At 36.7% G+C, this 22,955-nt stretch overlaps 1 protein-coding gene across 8 annotated transcripts in view; it reads right to left on the bottom strand.

Annotated features, from left to right (window-relative positions):
- The window catches only part of TASP1 (taspase 1), a 315,899-nt gene that overhangs the window by 97,432 nt on the left and 195,512 nt on the right, over nucleotides 1–22,955 (bottom strand). For all 8 annotated transcript variants that reach the window (XR_012018238.1, XR_012018237.1, XM_072800051.1 and 5 more), the window contains 2 exons: nucleotides 21,097–21,207; nucleotides 402–475 (listed from right to left, as the gene is read on the bottom strand). Coding sequence is in view for 5 of the 8 variants with exons in the window: in XM_072800051.1 (XP_072656152.1) it covers nucleotides 402–475; nucleotides 21,097–21,207 (185 nt within the window). In the remaining 3 variants the exon portion in view is untranslated. Of the gene's footprint in view, nucleotides 1–401; nucleotides 476–21,096; nucleotides 21,208–22,955 lie in introns of those variants that run through there.

Below are 22,955 nucleotides of genomic sequence, written 5' to 3'. Positions count from 1 at the left end.
ACATGCAGGATGCTGTCTAGGCACTTGGCTTTACCTGTTTCCTTGATCTATTCCAATGCTCCCGCAAAACCACCCAGCCCTATCAGCCCATCAACTCTCTTCCCATTTTCTCTTCCCAATTCCCAGTTTCTGCTTTTCTAGCTATTCACAATGAATGAGGAAGAACAAGATGAAAAACAAAGGGGAGGTAGTGTTTCCTAATCTCTGCTCTGTCATCAAAAGCTAAAAAGATCTGCTGTTTTTCTTTGGGATCATTAACTCTTCTTAATCAAGGTCTCTTAAAGATCACAGAGCTACTGCCCAACAGAGGCTGAAAAAATACATTTTTATCAACCTTACTGGTTAGAGGTTCATGCAACCGCTGCAAGGTTTTCAGGTTATGCCCCAATTTTCCCACTTACCTTGGCTTTCCCATCCTGGGCTGACATATATCCAACACACATGCTCTCTGTCGTGTGGCTCCACAGAAATTCCACTGCCATGGAAGAGAACACAAATAGGCACATTCAGATCACAGATGGAAAATAAATCTTTGCTTTTTAATAGAACAGTTAAAGATAGCTTTATATTTTAACACACTTAGTTCCCTACTTTCCATTTGGTCCTTCATAAATGTCAAGATGATTTAGTACTCAAAACTGTGTAATGCCATTTACTGTGAAATGAAAAATGTATTTCTTTCTTGTCAAAACTTATGATTATTACATGTAAAATAAATGCTCTTCTGTTTGAAACTTGTAACCTTAAACACACACATGCACCACACACTCATACATACAGTACACAATGATTTAGCACATGTAATATTCCATAACGTAGTTTCCTTTAATACACACACACACACAAACACACACACACACAGTTTTGGTTTCTAAATACCATTATCCATGAAAAGGAACCAGGATTCCTTGGAGAACGTTCATTCCAGGGCTGGGGCAGAGAAAATATAAAATGAATCTGGAACATCTTACTGTGCCAGAAAGTAAGGAAGTGCTCAAAGAATGATGACAACTTAACAAAATGACCCAGACATCAGACTGAAGGGGCTCTCACTGGCCAAATCAGTGACAATCTAAGTATCAAAATAAATAATGATAGTAATGAATTATCACTACTGAATAAGAACCAAAAAGCCCATACTAATGCAAATAAATAAATGAATAAATAAACGGGGGAGAAGAGAAAGCTCTTCCTTGAAGCAGAATGCCAACTAATACAGAAGAAATAACAAGTTAGAAAACCATCATGGTTGCTAAAACTAGTAGGTGCCAATTTGAAGAAAAGCAAGCTATTTACATAGTCTCAAAGTATCTTTCCATAAAATTCTTACTAAATGTAAAAGGGGAAAGTATAAGTTCACTGTGGAGAAACCAATGAACCTCCATCCCTCCTTAATCAAATGATCAAAACTCACATCACCAATTAAGGGAAAATCAACACCACATGCCTCCTGGTAAGATACCACACGACACATCACCATTTCTGTGGTACTTCTGCCCAAACTGCAGAACCAAAATTGCTTGAGGAAATACCACACAAGTCTGATACAGGAACACTACTAAATAACTGGTTTGAACTCTTCAAAAATGTTAAAGTCAAAACATACAAAGGAAGTTGAGAAACTGTTCCCATTTAAAGGAGATATGACAACTAAATGTAATGTGCTATCCTGCACTGGTCTAGGAGTAGAGGATGTCATAATGATGTTATTGAGACAATTGACGATTTTAAAAAGAGACTACGGATTAGATAATGCTGTATCACTATTAAATTTTATGATTTTTATAATTGTACTGTAATTATTTAGAAGCATGGCTTGTCCTTAAGATATATACACTGAAGAATTAGGAGTAAAGATAGCTAACATCCATCTTGCCTTCAAATAGTTCAGGGGAAAAAATGCACACTTCAGTGTATGTGTGTGTGTGTGTGTGTGTGTGTGTGTAGAGGGAAGAAAGGAGAAGGAAGGACTAAGGATAGAAAAACAAATGGGGGAAAATAAAAACAACGGGTGAATCTGGGTAAAAAGCTATTCTTGCAACTTTTCTGTAAGTTTGAAATTATACTTTAATAAAAAGTTACAAAAAGAAAAATACACAAATATCAGAGAGACCTACAAAACCCTGTCACCTTCGAGTATTTATTTTCAAAATTCTATGGTTTTTTTTAAAGGCATTTTTAAACTTTTGATGTACTTCTCCAACAAAAATTTTAAAATTCTCTGATAATAAAACTGCATTGCTCAACATTAAACTCTCTGAGTCCCAAGCCATCCATCTGTTTATATCTCTGAGCTAATTAGGCCTGAAGACAAGTGTTTGAGTTGAGACACAACTGTGGGATCAGTGATTCTAGACTCTGAAGGCTTTGCCAGACATGTGGGGAAGAAAGAAGCAGTAAGGGGCAAAACTGAGTTTCTCAGATACGTGGCTCACTCCCTCATCATTAATTAATTATCAAACCTGCCAACCTGCTCAACAGACGCTCTGCTGAATAGTGCAGGAAAACAGCGTCACGCAATGAAGCAAGTTCTCCCCACCAGATGTTTTTTCTTCCTCACACATCTGCTTTGAACTTCAAAAATCTTGAAGTCCAGAGCAAGGTCTGGGATATTCTAAATTGCCTAACAGAGCAAAGGCATTCAAGTCTTACTGAATTTCCTTAAAGTAGTGACAAAGCAATTGTATTTAAATACAAAGTTGAGGCATTTCTAAAATTGTGATTTCTCCTTATGCCCCAAATGTTAAGGTGGCTCATGAATTAGCCATGGGACAAAAAGTACATGGAAATATGGTTGATCTAATTATGAAAGTAAAGGATAAGAACATTACACTTTATTTTTTTTTTTTAAGATTCTATTTATTTATTCATGAGAGATGTAGAGGAGAGGCAGAGACACAGGCAGAGGGAGAAGCAGGCTCCATGCAGGGAGCCCGACATGGGACTCGACCCTGGGTCTCCAGGATCCTGCTCTGGGCTGAAGGCAGCACTAAACTTCTGAGCCACCGGGGCTGCCCTACACTTTATTTTTTAAGACACAAGTGTGCTTATTTTAAATACATTACTCTCCCTAAAGATGTAGCCTCCTTTAAGGAAATGTAATATACAAAAAATTTAAAATTATGAAACAGGATAAATTGGGTACACTGACTTCATTAAATAATTGTTTTGGGGCTCCCTGGGTGGCTCAGCGGTTTAGCGCCTGCCTTTGGCCCAGGGCACAATCCTGGAGTCCCGGGATCGAGTCCCACGTCGGGCTCCCGGCGTGGAGCCTGCTTCTCCCTGCCTCTCTCTCTCTCTCTCTCTGTGTCTATCATAAATAAATAAATCTTTCTAAAAAAAATAATTGTTTTTATATTGAAGGGTTTCTACACATAGTTTAGGAGTTCTTAAAAGTAACTGTCTAGAAATTCAGTTGCTTTTTTTTTAAGAAATCAGTTTTCATTTACTCTTTTCACAAACATTTATCATCAAAAATATATTTTTGCAATGTGCATTGTATTGACATACTATTTTTAATACCTACAATTCAAATATGTATGTATGAGTTACTGGTTCAGACTAATACAAAAAATCAACAGAAATCGCTTATGATTTAAATTATAGAATGCTTTTGGAAATAAGTCCTATTTATCGAAGTGTATGTCTTCAGTCAATTTAATAAAATATTTCTTGGTCAAGGCATTTAGGAAAGCAGGAGACAGAGAGGAACTAACATTGAGAATCCATCATATGCCAGGCACTGTCTTTTGTAATAGAACTCAGTAAAGCCTGGATGGGAAACCTGAGGCTAAGAGTAGGTAAGTAAAATGGCTTAGTTTATTTTGGTAAGTCCACAAACTACAATTCAAACTGGACTTTTAGATTCCAAAACCTGGTGACCCTCCATTGTTCTACTGCTTTGAAATTTATACAGCTTGGAACGAACAATTTATAATCAGTGTTATAAATTGAGAGGATTAAATTCGTTAAAAACAACAAAGAACCAACAAAATATCAAACACAATACAATTCTTAAATATCTCTTAAGAAAAGCTGTTATTTTTATTATTTTCTTAGAATTTCTTTTAATTTTCATTTAAATTTTAGTTAGTTAATATACAGTACAATATTGGTTTCTGGAGTAGAATTTAGTGATTCATCACTTACATACGATACCCAGTGCTCATCACAAGTATCCTCTTTAATACCCATCATGCATCTAGCCCATCCCCCATCCACCTCCTTCACTGACCCTCAGTTTATTCTCTATCCTCAGTCTTTTATGGTTTGTTTCCCTATCTCCTATTTCCCCCCCTTCCCATATGTTCATCTGTTTTGTTTCTTAAATTCCACATGAGTGGAATTATATGGTATTTGTCTTCTTTGAATGACTTATTTCGCTTAGTATAATACAGTCTAATTCCATCCACCTTATTGCAAAAGACAAGATTTCTTTTTTGATGGCTGAGTAATATTCCACTGTATTTATATACCACTTTTTCTTTATCCATTCATCAGTTGATGGATATTAGGGCTCTCTCCATAGTTTGGCTACTGTTTATAATGCTGCTATAAACATCGGGATACATGTACTGCTTCATATCTGTATTTTTGTATCCTTTGGGTAAATACCTTAGTAATGCAATTGCTAGATTGTAAGGTAGTTCTATTTTTAATTTTTTGAGGAACCTCCATACCGTTCTCCAGAGTGATTACGCTGGTTTGCATTCCCACCAACAATGTAAGAGGGTTACCCCTTCTCCCCATTCTTGCCAACATTTGTTTCGGTGTTGTTGATTTTTGCCATTCTGACAGGTGTGAGGTGGTATCTTATTGTGGTTTTGATTTGTATTTCCCTGATGATTACTGATACTGAGCATTTTTTCATGTATCTGTTAGCCATCTGGATGTCGTCTTTGGCAAAGTGTCTATTCATGTCTTCTGATCATTTCTTAACTGGGTTATTTGTTCTTTGGGTGTTGAATTTGCTAAGTTCTTTATAGATTTTGGATACTAACCATTAAAACTAACAAAACCCAAAGGTCACCAAAGACAAAATCAATACATTTGACTAGATTAAAAATGTTTATGGTATTTTCTTTTGCCATATGGGGAAAAAAGTCAAGAGATAAATGACACACTAGGGAAAATATCTGCATAAAAAATGCTTAGAAAAAGGACTAATTTTCTTCATATATAAAGATCTGCCACAAATCAATGAGAAAAAGACATAAGGAAAAAGTGAAAACTAAAAGGAATATAATTGACTCTGAAACATGAAAAGATGTTCTACATTTCTTCATACTAGAAGAAATACAAAATAAAACCACAAAATACCATTATTCAACTATCAGGTTATCAGATATCAAAAGTTTGAAACAACGTTATGTTAACTGGGGGTGGATAAAAAAAAGCACGCTCATTTACCAATTATGGAGGCACGACCATTTGAAAATAGTTCCTTGTAATTTGTGGTATTTATGCTCCATTTGGTTACTACGAACACTGAATTAGTAAATACTGAGGAATTGCTCATAAGGGAGATTCACGGAAAGGTTCCTATAAGCCTCTGGTTACAACATTTTCAAACAATAAGTAACCTTATTTTATATGTTTCTGTATAAGACATCTTATTTAATATATTTTTCTTCTAAATAATTAGATACATAATCTTTCTTTATAACACAGCGGTAGCAAAGAAGAGTTTAACATTTTCCTGACCCTGGATAACCTGCTCATGAACTTCTTTGCTTTTCAGTCTCACAATAATTCCATCCCTGATGCTCTGTTTATTGGTCATTATTTCATGAATCCACAAATTTAGCTACTTTTCCAGCTTTTCCACGACTTTATCATGAACCACATGTTACTTTAGCAGTTTCTGGAGGAGCATCACAAACAATTTGATGAATTTCCTCTTCCATTTTCTGGATGTATGACATTGATTCATTAACTTTGAACTCATGGTCAACAGCATTAGTTTTATATATTCTTTATACGTTTTGGATATTAACCCTTTACTGAATATGTCATTTGAAAGTATCTTCTCCCATTCTGCATGCTCTCTTTTAGTTTCCCTGATTGTTTCCTTACTATGCAAAGCTTTTTATTTTGATGTAGTCTCAATAGTTTTTTTTTTTTTTTTTTTTTTGCTTTTATTTCCCTTCTCTCAAGAGACATGTCAAAGAAGTTACTGCCTGTGTTCTCTTCTAGGATTTTTATGGTTTAAGGTCTCACATTTAGGTCTTTAATCAATTTTGAATTTATTTTTTTGTGTTTGGTGTAAGAAAGCGGTCCAGTTGCATTCTCTTGCAAGTTGCTGTCCAGTTTTCCCAACACCATTTGTTGAAGAGACTGTCTTTTTCCCATTAAATATTCTCTCCTGCTTTGTGGAAAATTGACCATATAGTTATGGGCTCATTTCTGGATTTTCTATTCTCTTCCAATGATCTAAGTATCTATTTTTGTGCCAGTCCCATACTGCCTTGATCACTACAGCTTTGTAGTAGAACTTCAAATCTGGAATTGTGATACCTCCAGCTTAGTTTTTCTTTTTCAAGACTGTTTTGGCTATTTGGAGTCTTCTGTAGTGCCATACAAATTTTAAAATTGTTTGTTCTAGTCCTTTGAAAAATTCTGTTGATAAGGATTGCATTAAATCTATAGATTACTTTGGGTAGTATGTATATTTTAACAATATTTGTTCTTCCAATCCATAAGCATGGAATGTCTTTCCATTTCTATGTGTCTTTAGTTTCTTTCATCAGTGTTTTATAGTTTTCAGAGTACAGGTCTTCCAACTCCTTGGTTAATTTATTCCTGGGTATTTTATTATTTTTTGTACAATTGTAAATGAAATTGCTTTCTTAATGTCTCCTATTGCTTCATTATTATGTATAGGAATGCAACAGATTTCTGTATAATTATTTTGTATCCTGTGACCTTACTGAATTCATCTGTTAGTTTTAGTAGTTTTTTGGTGGAATTTTTAGGGTTTTCTGTATATACTATCATGTCATCTACAAATAGTCAGTTTTGCTTCTTCCTTACCATTCTGGATGCCTTTTATTCCATCCTTTTGTCTGATTGCTGTGGCTAGGACTTCTAGTATTGTGTGAATAAATGCAGTGAGAATGGATATCCTTGTCTTATTCTTTATCTTAGGGAAAAAGCTTTCAGTTTTTCACAATTGATATGATGTTAGCTGTAGGTTTTCATAAATGGCCTTTATTATGTTGAGGTATGTTCCCTCTAAACCTATTTTGTTGGGTTTTTATCATGAATGGATGTTGTACTTTGTCAAATGCTTTGCCTGCATCTATTCAAATGATCATATGGTTTTTATTCTTTCTCTTATTGATGTGATTAATCATATTGATTTGCAAATATTGAACCATGTTTGCATCCTGGGAATAACACTTGATTGTGGTGATTTTTTTAAATTATTGCTGGATTCGGCTTGCTAGTATTTAAATGAGGATTTTCACATCTATGTTCATCAGAGATATTGGTCTGTTGTTCTCTTGTAGTGCTTTATCTTTATGTTTTTGTATCAGGTAACATAGGCCTCATAGATGAACTTGGAAGTTTTCCTTCCTTTTCTATTTTTTTGGAATAATTTGAGAAGAATAGGTATTAATGCTTCTTTAAACGTTTAGTAGAATTCACCTGTGAAGCCATCTGGACCTGGACCTGGATCTTTGTTTACTGATTGATTGATTGATTGATTACTGATTCAACTGAATATACCGATTCAATTTCATTGCTGATAATTGATGTGTTCAAATTTTCTATTTCTTCCTGATTCAGTGTTGGTAATTCATATGTTTCCAGGAATTTATCCATTTCTTCTAGGTTGTCTAATTTGTTCCCATATAATTTTTCATAATGTTCTCTTGTAATCCTTTTTATTTCTGTGGTGTCATTTATTTCTCCTCTTTCGTTTCTGATTTTGAGTCCTCTCTCTCCATCTTTTTTTTTTTTTTCGTTTTTGTTTTTGTTTTTAAAGTGGGCTCCAGGAACACCTGGGTGGCTCAATGGTTAAGTGTCTGCCTTTGGCTCAGGGCATGACCCCCAGTCTGGGGATAAGTCCTGCATCAGGCTCCCTGCAAGGACCCTGTTTCTCCCTCTATGTCTCTGCCTCTCATGAATAAATAAATAAAATCTTAAAAAATAAATAAACAAACTAGGCTCCATTCCCAGCATGGAGTTCAGTGCAGGGCTTGAACTCATGACTCTGAGATCAAGACCTAAGCTAAGATCAAGAGTCAGATGCTCAACCAACTAAGCCACCCTGGCACCCTCTCCCTCTTTTCTGATTAATCTGGCTAATGATTTATCAATTTTGTTGATCTTTTCAAAGAACCAGCTCCTACTTTCATTGATCTGTTCTATTGTTGTTGCTGTTGTTTTTAGTTTATATTTCACTTATTTCTGCTCTAATATTTATTATTTATTTCCTCCTATGGGCTTCGGGTTTCATCGGTTCTTCTTTTTCTAGCTCCTCTAGGTGTAAGGTTAGGTTGTTTATTTAAGATTTTTCTTGCTTCTTGAGGTAGATCGGTATTGCTATAACCTTCCTTCTTAAAACAGCTTTTGCTGCATTGCAAACATTTGGACTATTGTATTTTCATTTTCATATATCTCCATGTAATTTTTTTATTTCTTCTTTGATTTCTTGAGTGACCCATTCATTGTTTACTAGCATGTTATTTAACCTCCATGTTTTTGTTCTCTTTCTAGATTTTTTTTCTTATGGTTGATTTCTAGTTTCACAGCATTCTAGGCAGAAGAAATGAATGGAATGAATTCAATCTCTTTGAATATGTTGAGAATTGTTTTGTGGGCTAATATATGATATATTCTGGAGAATGTGCACTTGAAAAGAATGTGTACTCTGCTGTTTTAGGATGGAGTATTCTGAGTATATTGGTTAAATCCACCTGGTCCAATGTGTCATTCAAAGCCACTGTTTCCTTATTGATTTTCTGTTTGGATGATGTTCTGTTTGGACAAATGTCCACTGAAGTAAGTGGGGTGCTAAAGTCCTCTATTAGTATTATATTATTACTGATTAGTTCCTTTATGTTTATTATTTTAACTGCTTTAGGTATTTGGGTGTTCCCGTGTGGTGGCATAAATATTTATAATTGTTCTATCTTCCTGCTGGTTTCTCCCCTTAATGATTATAGAGTATCTTTCTTTGTCTCTTATTACAGTTTTGTTTTAAAGTCTATTTTGGCGTATGGGACACCTGGGTGGCTCAGCGGTTGAGTGTCTGCCTTTGGCTCAGGGCGTGATCCCAGGATCTTGGATCAAGTCCCACATCAGGCTCCTTGCAGGGAGCCTGCTTCTCCCTCTGCCTATGTCTCTGCCTTTCTCTGTGTGTCTCTCATGAATAAATAGATAAAATCATTTTTAAAAAGTCTATTTTGGCCTAAGGGCACCTGGGTGGCTCAGTTGGTTAAGTGTCTGACTCTTGATTTCAGCTTAGGTCATGATCTTGGGGTCATGGAATTGAGTCTCCCTCTCCCTCTCCCACTGCCTCTCTCCCTCATCAATGCTTTCTTCACAAAAAAAAAGTCTATTTTGTCCTTCTCTATTCATTCACTTTCAATCTATATGAGCCTTTAGGTCTGAAATGGGTCTCTTGTAGACAGTATATAGATGGATCTTGTTTTTATTTTAATCCATTCCATCACCTATGTCTTTTGATTGGAGTGTTTAGTCCATACAAAATGATTACTGTTAGGTATGCATTTATTACCATTTTGCTACTTGTTCTATAGTTGCTTTTGTAACTTTTCTCTGTCCCTTTCTTCTCTTGCTCTCTTCTCTTGCAATTAGTTGGCGTTTTTTAGTGATATACTTGGATTCCTTTGTCTTCTGTTTTTACATACCTATTACTAGTTTTTGTTTTTTGGTTACCTTTTGGTTTATATATAACATCTTCTACATTTTGGAGTCTATATTAAGTTGATGGGCACTTAAGTTTGAACTCATTATTTACTCCTCTCCTTCCCACATTTTAGGTATATGGTTTCATACTTTACATCCTTTTATTTTGTGAGTCCCTTGACTGATTTTTACAGATATACTTATTTTTACCATTTTTATGCTTCGTACTTTTCTTACTCTTGCTTATGGTCTTTCCTTTCAACTCAAAGAGTCCCCTTTAATATTTCTTGTTAAGCTGGCTTAATACTCACGAACTCCTTTAACTTTTGTTTGTCTGGGAAACCATCTCTCCTTCTATTCTGAATGACAGCTTTGCTGAAGAGTATTCTTGGCTGCAGACTGTTTCCTTTCAGCCCTTTGAATATATCATGTTACTCCTTTCTGGCCTGCAAAGTTTCTGTTAAAAATCAGCTGATAGCCTCAATGGAGGTTTCCCTTGTTTCTAACTGCTTTCTTTTCTCTTGCTGCTTTTAAAATTCTCACTTAACACTACTTTTTGCTATCTTAATTACTGTATGTCTTGGTGTGGACCTCCTTGGCTTGATTTTGTTGGGGGGCGGGGGGGGGGCATCTCTATATGTCCTGGATCTGGATTTCTCCTTCCTTCCCCAGATTCAGAAATTTTCAGCTATTATTTCTTCAAATAAATTTTCTGTCCTCTCTTCTTTCTCTTCTCCTTCTGGGATCCCAATAACATGAATGTTATTAGACTTGATGGTGTTATTGAGTTGTTTGGGGGCCTTTTTAAACAGTGAAGCCATCAGTAAAAGCACAAAAATATGAAAAATGTGGCATCAAACAGGCTACAAAAAGGACACTTCTTTACAGTTATGAAAGCTGAGACATGAAGGCAGAGCATCACCTTGTTCACCTCAGCTGAGAATGTGCATGTCAGGTGACTCAAATTTTTCATCACTCTGCATGTGCCTAAAAATGACTGTGAAAGTGCTGGCAGTCCTAATTTTGAAATTACAAATAAGTTTCAGCAAATAGGAAAATTAGTAAATTTGAAATCTGTAAATAATGAAAACAGACTATAGTTACTAAAATGACATACTCTTTGATCTAGTAATTCTACTTCTGGGTAATTACAGATATGCTTTTATATATATGAAATGACATATTTACAAAGATATTCATTGAAGTAGTTTTAATTAGGAAGAAACTGGAAATAGTTAAGTTGCCTATTGGTGGGAGTATACTATATACCATAGTATATAAATAACGATGGTACTCTAGACAGTCGAATACTATGCAACAATTAAAAACAAAGGAAGAAGCTCTACTTGGTAGATATGGAACCAGCTACACTGAATATTTTTCAAACTTTCTGACCATGAACCACAATATAACCAAACAAAATTTAAAAGTCTCACACATTGTCACTTAGTAAACATATTTCTATATAAGTGAAATTTCACAAAATAAAACCTACCCTTGGGCAGCCAGGCTGGCTCAGCAGTTTAGTGCCGCCTTCAGCCCAGGGCGTGATCCTGGAGACCCAGGACTGAGTCCTACATCAGGCTCCCTGCATGGAGCCTGCTTCTCCCTCTGCCTGTGTCTCTGCCTCTCTCTCTGTGTCTCTCATGAATAAATAAATAAAATCTCAAATAAATAAACAAACAAACAAACAAACCTACCCTTTTACTTACCATGCATTAGTTTATACTATTGGATTGTTTATATTCTATCCACTGTATTTAAAGGATTCTGCACATGACTCACTAAATTGACGTTAGACCTCATTAATACAACATGCTTCCGTTTGAAAAAATACTGATTTACAAGATACATAGTTTATCTAACATAAAAGGCAAGGTAGAAGGGCACCATGGATGAATACATTTATAAATATACAGTATCTCTCAGGAAAAATATTTTAGGAACTGGCAACAGTAGTTGCGCTACTATAAAGAGAACTGGTTGGTTAAGGGAGTTTAATGGAGAACAACCTATTTTTCACCATATATCCTTTCCTGAAACTTCTGAATTTTGTGTTATTTTGGTTTATTTCCTATTTTTTAAAAATGCCCCTAGGAATCTCAATTACCCTTTTAACCTATGTTATCAAGAAGAATTAATTTCTTCCCTATTTAGATTATGACATTCTGAACTTCTGAAATTTGATGTAATGAGATGTTACCATATATTTTTAATTATCCCTCATGAGAATGCTTTATTATGATGTGAAATGATCTAATGCTTTCAAATTGTTTCATGTCTTGTGACTACCTAAAATATACCAGATCTTATAAAGGGCCACAATTTTATTAAGACCCTACATAAATTTACACTGGACACATTTATTTAAGGCAAAGCCCGTTGTGTTTAAAGATCAATTAAAACAAACAAAAAAAATTATTCCCATTACAAATTTAAAAATTCTAAAACCACTATGAGTTTTTAAAAATGAGTAGAAAACATTTGTTGTCTCAAGGGCAGTTTATCTCACAAACTTTTATAACTGTCTAATTAAATCCTAAATTATACTTAAAACCTGGCAAACGATAGTACAAAATTAGCTCAAATATAGTTACACAAAGGCAAAAAAAAAAAATGAGTAGCATTTCTTATCATGAGTGACATCTAAGTCTATAATTGATTTCTTGATTTTAGGGATTAAATTTGAAATTGTTTCATACACCTAAAATGGAAATTTACATTAAGAGTATTAAGATATGATCCTAATAATAATACAGCAAACTGGGCAGGTGTTATATCATGATACTGGGATTTTTCCTGTGTGATTATCCCATGTAGAGAATCATGAACTGAAGCAACATATAGGATAAATGAATGGTCTGGAGTGACATGTCTGAGCCTGTGAAAGTGTATGTTTCTTTGGCAGTGGCTGGTGACTGTTTACACCTCAACTACTAATTTGAAAAGCCTGTGTTTTAGAAAGCCAAAGCCCAATGGGCACCTGCATGGCTCAGTCAATTGAGCATTCAACTCTGGTTTCAGCTCAGGTTATGATCCCCAGGTCTTGGGATCTAGGCAAGCATTGAGCTCTGCACTCAGTGGGGAGTCTACTCAAGATTCTCTCTTCCTCTTCCCCCTCCTCCCCATTCACTCTGTCTCTAAAATAAATAGATTTTTTTTTTAAAAAAAGAAAGAAAGAAAGCCAAAGCCCAGGTACTGTGGAGCTACTGAAAATGACCAGACTATTAAAAGATCTCTATCAGAAAACTTTAAGAACACACAAAGCCATGCTAAAATAGATTCCTAAACATGTGAAAGATAGTCATAGAGATTTGGTAAGTTTCTCTATCAAGTGACTTCACAACACATCATATCACATAAATGTGATGTGGAAAAAAGCCATCAATACCAACTCTGTTCCAGTGCCAGAGAATGGCTTACATAAGATGTGTTGTGCTATGCTCCTCAAGAAAGACATGTTAGAGGTCCCTGGATGGCTCAGTCCTTTGAGCATACAATTTTGTTCCTGGCTCAGGTCGTGATCTCAGGGTTGTAAGATCGAGCCCCACATCAGGCTCCACACTCAGTACTAAGTCTGCTTGTCTCTCTCCCTGTGCTCCTCCTCCTGCTCTCTCTTGCTGTCTCTCAAATAAACAAAATCTTCAAAAAAAAAAAAAAAATCACAGGCTAATGGTATTACAGGCACATCGAAATGGATTTGCACATAATCTTAGAGGCTAGCCTTTGTGGAAAGTTGCATTTAATACATTAAATGCATTAAATAAATTTACCTACAAGTATAATGCTCAAGAGTGGTTCTACTTTTTAGTCTTGGTGTCCTTCCACTATATAAGATAGCCTTCAGCCCCTATGCAAGGCTTTGGCTCCTGGTGACATTTAAATCACCATCTTCACCAGTTAATATTAGAGCTACAAAATTTCTTTACTAGGGTTGCAAGCAAGTTTTCTCTACCAAGTGGATTCTCTTCTCTAACCAGAGAAGCTCTCAGCCACCCCTTAAAAAAAAAAATTGTTGTTCTCCAATTGTTGTTAACAACCCCCAGCTGCACTGGCTCCTGCACCCATTTAAATCCCCTCTGCCTGGCTTCACATCCAGACTTTCTTGCAAGGAAAACAGAACTTTAAAATCAGAACCATCTTGGGCTGGGCAGTTGCCAAGTCAGCTGCTGCTCCTTAGAATTAGGTGGAATGACTTACCCTTGGACGTTTTGCACAGTGCTTTAAGTTACATCTTACTAAATAAAGATAAGCTCATTTTTAAAAAAAGATGTTATTTATTCATTTGAGACAGACAGAGAGAGAGAGCATGTGCAGGAGGAGAGGAAGGGAGAGAAGAAGCAGACTCCCCACTGAGCGGGGAGCCAGACATGGGACTCGATCCCAGGGCCTGGAGATCACAACCTGAGCCAAAGGCAGACATTCAACCATCTGAGCCACCCGGGCACCCCGATAAGCTCATTTTTAAAATGGGAAGAATGAGGAATTGTAAATAGAAGAGCCACCTCTTATCTCTGTAGTTTTCCCCTGTGGTTAAGTTCTTTATAACCGAGAATGGAGTTTATACAGGGATGCTTTACTGTCCTAACACAGAATCCTTAGGATTCACATCTCGTATGTTCTACTGTGGCCATGAAGTAGCTCTGAGTTGGTTCACCTCTTTGAAAAACTTTCACCACTAAACTGTTTCAGAAGGGATGGAGTTATAGAATCCCAGTTATACTTAGTTATACTAAGCCAAGAAAATAACTATTTTCTCTTTCCAAGGCTCGCTCTGATTTGTTCAAGACTAAAGGATGCTGACTGAAAAGGGAGAGAGGGATGTGGGTCAAATAGTAATTCAGTTCTCTTCCTTTTTTATCTTTTGTTTATTTATTTGTAGATTTATTTATTTGAGAGAGTGTGTGCATGAGCAGGGGGAAGGGACAGAGGGAGAGAGAGAATCTCAAGCAGACTCCCCACTGGCAGACCAGTGTGGGGCTCGATCCCATGACCCGAGCCAAAATCAAGAGTCGGATGCTTAACCGACTGAGCCACTCAGGCACCCTTTTTTATCATTTTATTGTATTAGAAACCACTGGAAATAGGGGCCACTGGCTGGAACATGAAAGTTCTCTGCTGAACAGAAAAGCATTCAGTGAAACAAATTTTTATTGAAACATGATTTCATTCATTCAACAAATATTTTTTTAGGATTTATTTCATGCTAAAATGATCTCTATTACCCTTTGAGCAGATGAAAATTGACTATAAAATTTGTCAAAATGTTTTTCTGAGAGTTTTAGGAGAACCACAGTAATAGGAATTACATAATCACTAGAATTCAACCCATAAATCTTTGTATTCTTTATATCAAATGGAAAATTTTGTGGCCCAAATAAAAATACTACATAGTTAGATTATAGCTAGAACTAATACTTCTTACAATGGACAAAAAAATTACAGATAAACATCTATTTCTAATTTTTAAAAAGTACATTAGTAATATTTAAGGGTAAAAAAAGTTCTTTTATAAAGCAAACAAAGCAAATTATACCATTTGTAATCAACATCTTTTTGTTTTAAAAAACAACTAATTGGGCAGCCCGGGTGGCTCAGCGGTTTAGTGCTGCCTTAAGCCCAGGCCGAGATCCTGGAGACCCGGGATTGAGTCCCACGTCGGGCTCCCTGCATGGAGCCTGCTTCTCCCTCTGCCTGTGTCTCTGCGCCTCTCTCTGTGTGTGTGTCTCTCATGAATAAATAAATAAAATCTTAAAAAAAAATAAAAAAACAATTGTGAAAAATATAAATCTCAGAACACTACCTCAATAGATTAATGCAACCTGTTGTTGAAAAGTTTAAATATCGCATCTGCCTATTTACCTTGCATTTAAGAATAACTACTTAATTTGCTTCTTTCCATCTGATACTTAAATAAGAACCAAAATGCCAGCCTCTATTTTAAGGCTACAGTAAAGATGTAACAATTCCAAAGCATTGCTGAGACACTAAAAAAATACGCTTCTCCCCATCTCCCCGGGTGTTGTATGGAATGCTGTACACCTGAAACTAATATTATATTGTATGCTAATTGGATCTTAAATAAAAATTTAAAAAGAAATGTTTCCAACCGTGACACTAGATGCTCTTATAGAACAAAGTTATTAACATCAGATAAACATCCATCAGTATCTCTTTTCCCACTACCAGCCTAATAGCTAATTTGCTCTCTCTCTGAGAGTTATTTTTATGATCACGTGAGCCCAACAGAATGCCTAGTCATAAGTGCTCATAGCGGCATGTGCCATGAAATGGAAATCAGTGATACTGCTGGGGCCCCCAGAATGAAGCTCCTTTGAAGTGCATGTGTTTATGTGTGCTTGCCAAATTTTTAATGTCAGTAAAACCAAAAGGCGGTTTGGAATTTTAACTTACAGTAAAATGACCTTTTATCTTTTTAATGTTCCAGAAAACATCAACTCAATCTAACATTTTTTTTAACTATAGCATGTTTTGGTAACCGTGACAAGAAGAGCACTTGATAAAGAACTTTGCCTGTTCTATAAAAGGTGGGAGGGAATGCCACCTTTAATTTTAACTGGCAAGTGAAAAATAGTTTAGTTTGATAGATGTAAGTCTAAAATGATAGAATGATTATTCTTTCAAGTAATTATGTAAGAAACTGCAAAAATTCTCACAGAAGAAATCATATAACATACTATTTACATAAAGTCAGGCCCACATGGGGGCTTCAAAGATATGGATAATGGGCAATTTCTTAAGCTGGGTGGCAGGTCCACAGGTGTTCATTTTATTATTATTCTTTATAACTTACAAATTTATTACATTCTTTTAAAAATATATGAAACATTTCATAGTTAAGATGAAAAACAGGGAAAAAAGAGGTAGCTGGACAATTAGAAGCAAGATCATGTACAACACTTAATTATCAGCATAATGAACATATTCCTGGATAGTAAGGAACCTGGAGTTATTCTCTGAGTAAGGTGAGGGTAACTTAATGGAGGAGTAACAATTACCAGATGTGTTCATCAGATGATCAGGCTCTGGCTGGACTATGCACCTCAAATCTTTTTAGGATGAAGGACCCCCAACAGTGGCACAGAGGCCACTGGCTAAACACAGCTTTTTTGCCCCTAAGAGCCCTTATGCTCCCTATTCTGAATTGCTTAAGATTTTCCTTAAATTTATGGAGTCTGTTTCTCATTGATCCCCATACTCACTGCTTCTCAGTAACCATCCTAAGGCAGGGACCCTGAACTTCATTCACAAGGTCTGTCAGGCTCCCAACAGCACTGCAAGGGCAAGTTGTAAGGAGAGAAATGCACCCATATATATAGTAAGATTGGCTGCTTAGGCCATACATTTGCATATATTCTAATTACTTGTTTCCAATTGCAAGTTTAAAACAGAAAAAGATTCATTTTTTTCCCCCACTGGGAGGTTTGATGTGCCTTTGTTTACACAATTATTAACCATATTATGTATTATATACAGCAGCCTCAATAAAGCACTTCTGTACAGGCCTGGAAAGCGTATGTAATTGTACTTTAGCAGGTAAAATATATATTGGGGTTTTTTTTCCCTCTAAAAGCAGAGAGAAAATTAATTCTTTTCAGCTGTTTCACTCCAGAGAGAAGCATTTGCTTTGTGTTAAAGCAGTGATTTGTAGGCTGGGCTTTGCCAGCATCTCATGATCTGAGGAGTGGGAGGTGGAGGGATGGGTGTTGCAAACACATTCACATCCAAACTGTCCTTTTTACAAGGCTGTTTGCAGAGGCTATCTTCTGCAATTCATTTCAACTGTCTCCAAATCTTCTTGTTCCCGGACACTCATCATTATCCAACATTTCCGAGCCATACTGATTTGTGGTTTTATTTTGTTTCTGTTTTTTCAGAGCTTATAAGGATACTTTTTGTGACATTTCATTTTTCTGGAAGAGTATCAATTTAAAATTTCTGCTAAATAATCAATAACAAAATTCCATTTGACACTTAATTCACTCACCTAATAACTAATGGAGCCTATTATGGAGGTTGGTACAAGAACAATAATTGCCCTCAGAGACTCCTTACTCTGGGAAACGAAAAAGGGGTGGTGGAAAGGGAGGTGGGCGGGGGGGGGGATGGGGTGACTGGGTGACAGGCACTGAGGGGGGCACTTGACGGGATGAGCATTGGGTGTTATGCTATATGTTGGCAAATCGAACTCCAATAAAAAAATATACAAAAAAAAGAAAGAAAGGTATTTCCTTTCTGATCAAACTTTTCATTACAAAAAAAAAAAAAAAAAATACTTGCCCTCAAATGGTTCACAATCCATTGGTCCACACCAATCCAATGGTGGTGTGATTCTCAGCGGCAGTGGAATTCTGATATTTGGAAAGATACTTTAAACCCCTGGATCCGTCATGTGAGTCACTGGGTCTCAAAGATCTGTGATCTATTCCAGTCAAATAATTGGGCTCAGAAAAAAGCTTAAGAGGTGCTGGCCTAGAGGGAAGGACAGACACTTTAACACATGTCTAGGATGTGTCATGGCAAGTGTTACAAGGGATGCCAATTGCATGTTGCCAAAAAAAAGCACAAGGAAGGAACAAATCACCTGGGGAAAGGGTTTCCAAAGGATCCCATTAAGATTCATATCTGTCCTGGGTCTTTAAAGAAGGAATATAATTGGCCCAAGGCATTCCAAGAACAGGTAAAAGCATGTGAAAGTTACTGGGGGTAGGAGACAGGACCCTCTGGATGAAGACCAAGAAATTTTGGGTGGCCAGAACTGGGGGTGTTGAGGCTGTGCAGAGGAAAAGGACTAACTGGAAATGACAATGAAAGCATGTTCTGGTGTTAGATCTGGGGAGGACTTTCCCATCGAGTCAAGTAGTTCCCATCTATCTTCTAGGGAAATGACCAGCAGAGGCAGGAGTATGTATGCATCCTCAAGAGAAAAAATGAAAACAGGGAGTGACAGTAAGAGATCTAGATTTTGTCTTCAACACACAGAGAAAGTTATTTGACATTTAGCTTAGACATATAGTAAACGAATTACATATACTTATGTGGCCCTTCTTTTGACCACTATCCCTCTGATCTTGGGATTGGTCTCTCTAAGTCACAATTAGGTCAGGTTCTCATTTTTGCCCTTTCTGCTTCAGTGCGGGCTGCTTCTCTCCTGACTGCCCATTTCTGAGCCCACATTTAGGTTCTCTGGGCTAGCTACAGATGTGTTATTGCAAGAAAAGTCTGGTGACTGTATGGAGGTGGGAGAAGAATAGAGGTAAGGCAGCTAATAAGATGCTCTAGAAAAGAGTGACTAGGGATTGCAAAGTAGGAGGGCACTGATCTCATTTGTCTCATAGGATTCCAAAGAAAAAAACCAGAATCCACTTATGCAATCTGATAGTCTCAGCTGCCTTAAGATGCAAGAGAGCACCTTGATTTGTTATTGTAGCTCTTTAGACAAACTAGAGGCCCATTCAGCAGTGAGAGGATTTAAAAGGTTTGTTAGCCAATTACTTTGGCATAAATTACCCCAAAAGGTAGTGGTTTAAAACTATCTGTTTCTGTGGGTGAGGAATTCAGGAGTAGCTTTGTTGGATGATTCTTGTTCATAGACCTATACTCTCCCTAATGAGATACAGCCAAGAAATCTACGTAAGGCTACAGTCATCTGAAAGTTCATTCAGAACTAAGGCTATTGGCAAGAAGCCCTAGTACCTTGCTGCGTATTGGAAGGCGGTCACAGTTTTTCGCCATGTGGACCTCTCCATAGTGCTGCCTCACTGTCCATACAACATGGCAGCTGGTCTTTCTGAGAGTAAGAAAGCAAGACCTTTTTTGATCTAGCCTCAGAAGTCACACACATAAGAAATGCTTGGTTTTCTAATTTACAGACTCAACTTGTACTACAGCAATTCACAAGAATCATACAATACACATCAGGCACCACCCACGCCTTCTGTAAGAAAAATTTATACAAAGGGTCAAACTATCACAGTTCCTAGGGATGATCTATAACACTTATATTTAAAAAAATGCTTAGGGAAGAATGGATAAATACACAGCAGTGTATCTGTATAATGGAATACCACACAGCAATGAAAATGAATGACTGCCACATGTAACATGGTTAAATCTAACAGGCTTCACACTGGCTGAACATACCAGATACATATAATACATATTCTATGATTCCATTTATATAAAATACAAATCCAAGCGAAACTAATCATGGTGTTAGAAGTCAGCATAGTGGTTCATTTTGGAGAGGTAAAGAATAGAGGTGGTTACCAGGGAGAGTTTGGGGGTTGTAGTAAAGTTCTAGCTCTTATCTGTGTGCTGGTTACTTGGTGGGTTCAGTTTATAATTATTTATCAAGCAGTTGCTATTATAATGTGTATTTTTCTGAATGTATATATAATTAGTTAAAAAGTCAATTAAAAATAACATATAAGGTCCCCTCCTAGCTTATGTGGTACCCTTATGCAAATTTTTAAAAAATGTTCCCTCTGGATGAATGGATGAGAAAAAAGCACCCCAGTGGCACAGGTTCATGCCTTGAGAAATGAAGGACCAGCTGGTTTTAACCCCAGTGGTACACATGGCTAGACACAAAACCACACATCTGGATGGACATCTGCAAATCTGAAAAACACTCACTTGACCCTTCTTCACCACAGCTTTCTGAGGAAGGCAGGACAGATACCCTTATTTTATAGAAAAGAACATGGCATGGAACAGTACAACAGAGGCACAAAGGCGTCATAGCTAATGAGCGATGGAACCAGAACAGACTCCTGACCAGCACCTCTTCACAGGGTTCTGATTCCATGTGGGGAGGGGGAATAGGAAGAAGCTTCTTTCTGTTGGTTATCATGAATGTTGTTATGGGTCAACTCAAATGCTTTGTGGAATACGGCAAGGAACACGGTCTGATGTTCTTAATATTGGGCTAATATTAGTAAATGTTCTAATATTAGTAAAGGTCCTAGGCTATAAGCCCATTTGAAAAATATGTTTTAAGTATCCACTTAAAAATGAATATTCATCTTTTACATGTTTACCTATGTGAAAAGATCAGTAGAACAGACATGTTTAGATAGCAATAGAGCATTTCTGGCCTTCCCATAGATTTACATTATTAACTTAAGAATATAATTATTTTCATGTCTTGAAAAAAAAGGAGAAACACACACATAAGGTATATGTCCAGCTTACCTAGAAGTGTCTGCTTATCTTGGGAGGAGTCAGACTCTGCAGAACATCTGCAAGTTCGGAGAACAATCACTCCTCCAAGCACGCCATCCTCACTGGCCAGGAAAGGTGAACCTAGGCAGAAATGGCAAATGGTCATTTTTTTCAGTGAATTCTACTTTTTTTCATTTTCAATTTTCATTTGATTACAGGAACAAAAATGTGGCATGAATAAGATCTTGAAAGATGCCCATTTTCTGACAATCACTGTTGTTCGTACCTTGTATAGGCTTGATGGTAAAAGCAGGCTTATGCCTGAACAGGAGCCATTTGGCAAAGACAATCCCAGATGCCGCCAAGAAGACTTGAGTGGGGGGTGGAGTGTGCATTACACTCAGAATGGAATTGGAAACACTACCAGATTAAAGGACGAAAACACAAATACAGGAAAAAATGCTCAGCAAGTCTCTTTGATCAGTTCTTAGGGATCACTTACCAGGCTCTCCCTGCTGTCAGGAGCATGCCACCAAAAGCTTTGATTTACTACCTTAAATTCAATTTTAAACAATAAGCCACAAACTTTATTACAAACATTTAAAAATGATCCTGATGGTTTACACAAATAAGGGTGAAACTGTATTTCTATTATGAGAGTCTGGTGGTTAGAAACAACCAGGCCCCTTTAGGATCCCACACACTGAACCATTGTGAGCATTTCAAGAACACTACATTTTAAAACCCCTCATTTTTTCTCCCCAAGGACATCTTCTTCGAACATCTGGCATAGCAAGTAAGCACGTGGGGAACAAATGCAAAATTAACCCAAGTACTATCAAAGAAAGTAGTAAAAATAAAAACCAACCAAATTGGATTTGAGGAAGCTTCTGGTTAAACTTAGTAGATTAAACACATATATTTATCTCCGCTCCTTCCAAAGGCAGGGCCCAATGAGGACAGAGAGAAATGCAAACAAGAAAAAAATTGACCTTTTAGAAAATGAATAGAAAATAGACATTAGTTGGCTCACCTAGTAAGCTGAAAAAAAGCTGAAACCTAAGCTTTCATGGAGGAACAGGGTTGAAATTAGGGGGCAGGGGCACCTATAAGAAATCATCCAGTTTTGTCATGAAACCCAAAAGGAATCAGAAATTGGAAGCTTCACGTTCTCTGAAGGCAGGGATTCAGGGTGGGACTAAAATGAAGATGGTTGGTTTAGAGTATCCAAAAAGACCCTCTACACCAGGTGTCAGTAAGCTATGACTTGTTTGGTTTACAACCTGTTTTTGTAATGTCTACAACTAAGAGTGTTTATTTTTCAATTTAAAGGGATATATATATATATATATATATATATATATATATATATATATTTTTTTTTTTTTTTTTTAATGACGAGAAGGAGAATATGTAGTAGAGACCATGATATAGCCCAAAAAGTCTAAAATCTTTACTTTCCAGCCCTTTAAAGAAATAGTTGGCCAACTCCTAATCTAAAGCCTCAGATTTCTGCATGGAGAGAAAGTTACTTCTTCCTAACCCAGGAGATGCCAGGATATTTACTCTCTAGAGAGGATGAACCAGAGGAACTTGAGTCTTGGAGGCATCAGATTTAGTACAAGGCAGGAGAGAGGCTCCACAGTGAATATAGGAAGTGGAAGTCTTAATGCTAAACAGTGAAATAACCAGCTCCTTTACCCACAGGCTCCCAGAATACAAGAAGTCAGGCTGATATCCTCCAAACAAAATATTGGATAATTCCTTTTCAGCCACACAACCAGCTCAAGAATAAAGACCTACCTGAGAGACCCTAAGAAAAATTTGCCTTATGGTAAGGGCTTCTAGATGACAAGTGTGACTCTTTCAGGTTTTCAGTTTAGCTTCTT

Source organism: Canis lupus, chromosome 26, assembly GCF_048164855.1.
Source record: "Canis lupus baileyi chromosome 26, mCanLup2.hap1, whole genome shotgun sequence".
NCBI classification, from domain to species: Eukaryota; Metazoa; Chordata; class Mammalia; order Carnivora; family Canidae; genus Canis; species Canis lupus.
This window is presented reverse-complemented; position numbering and strand designations above follow the sequence as displayed.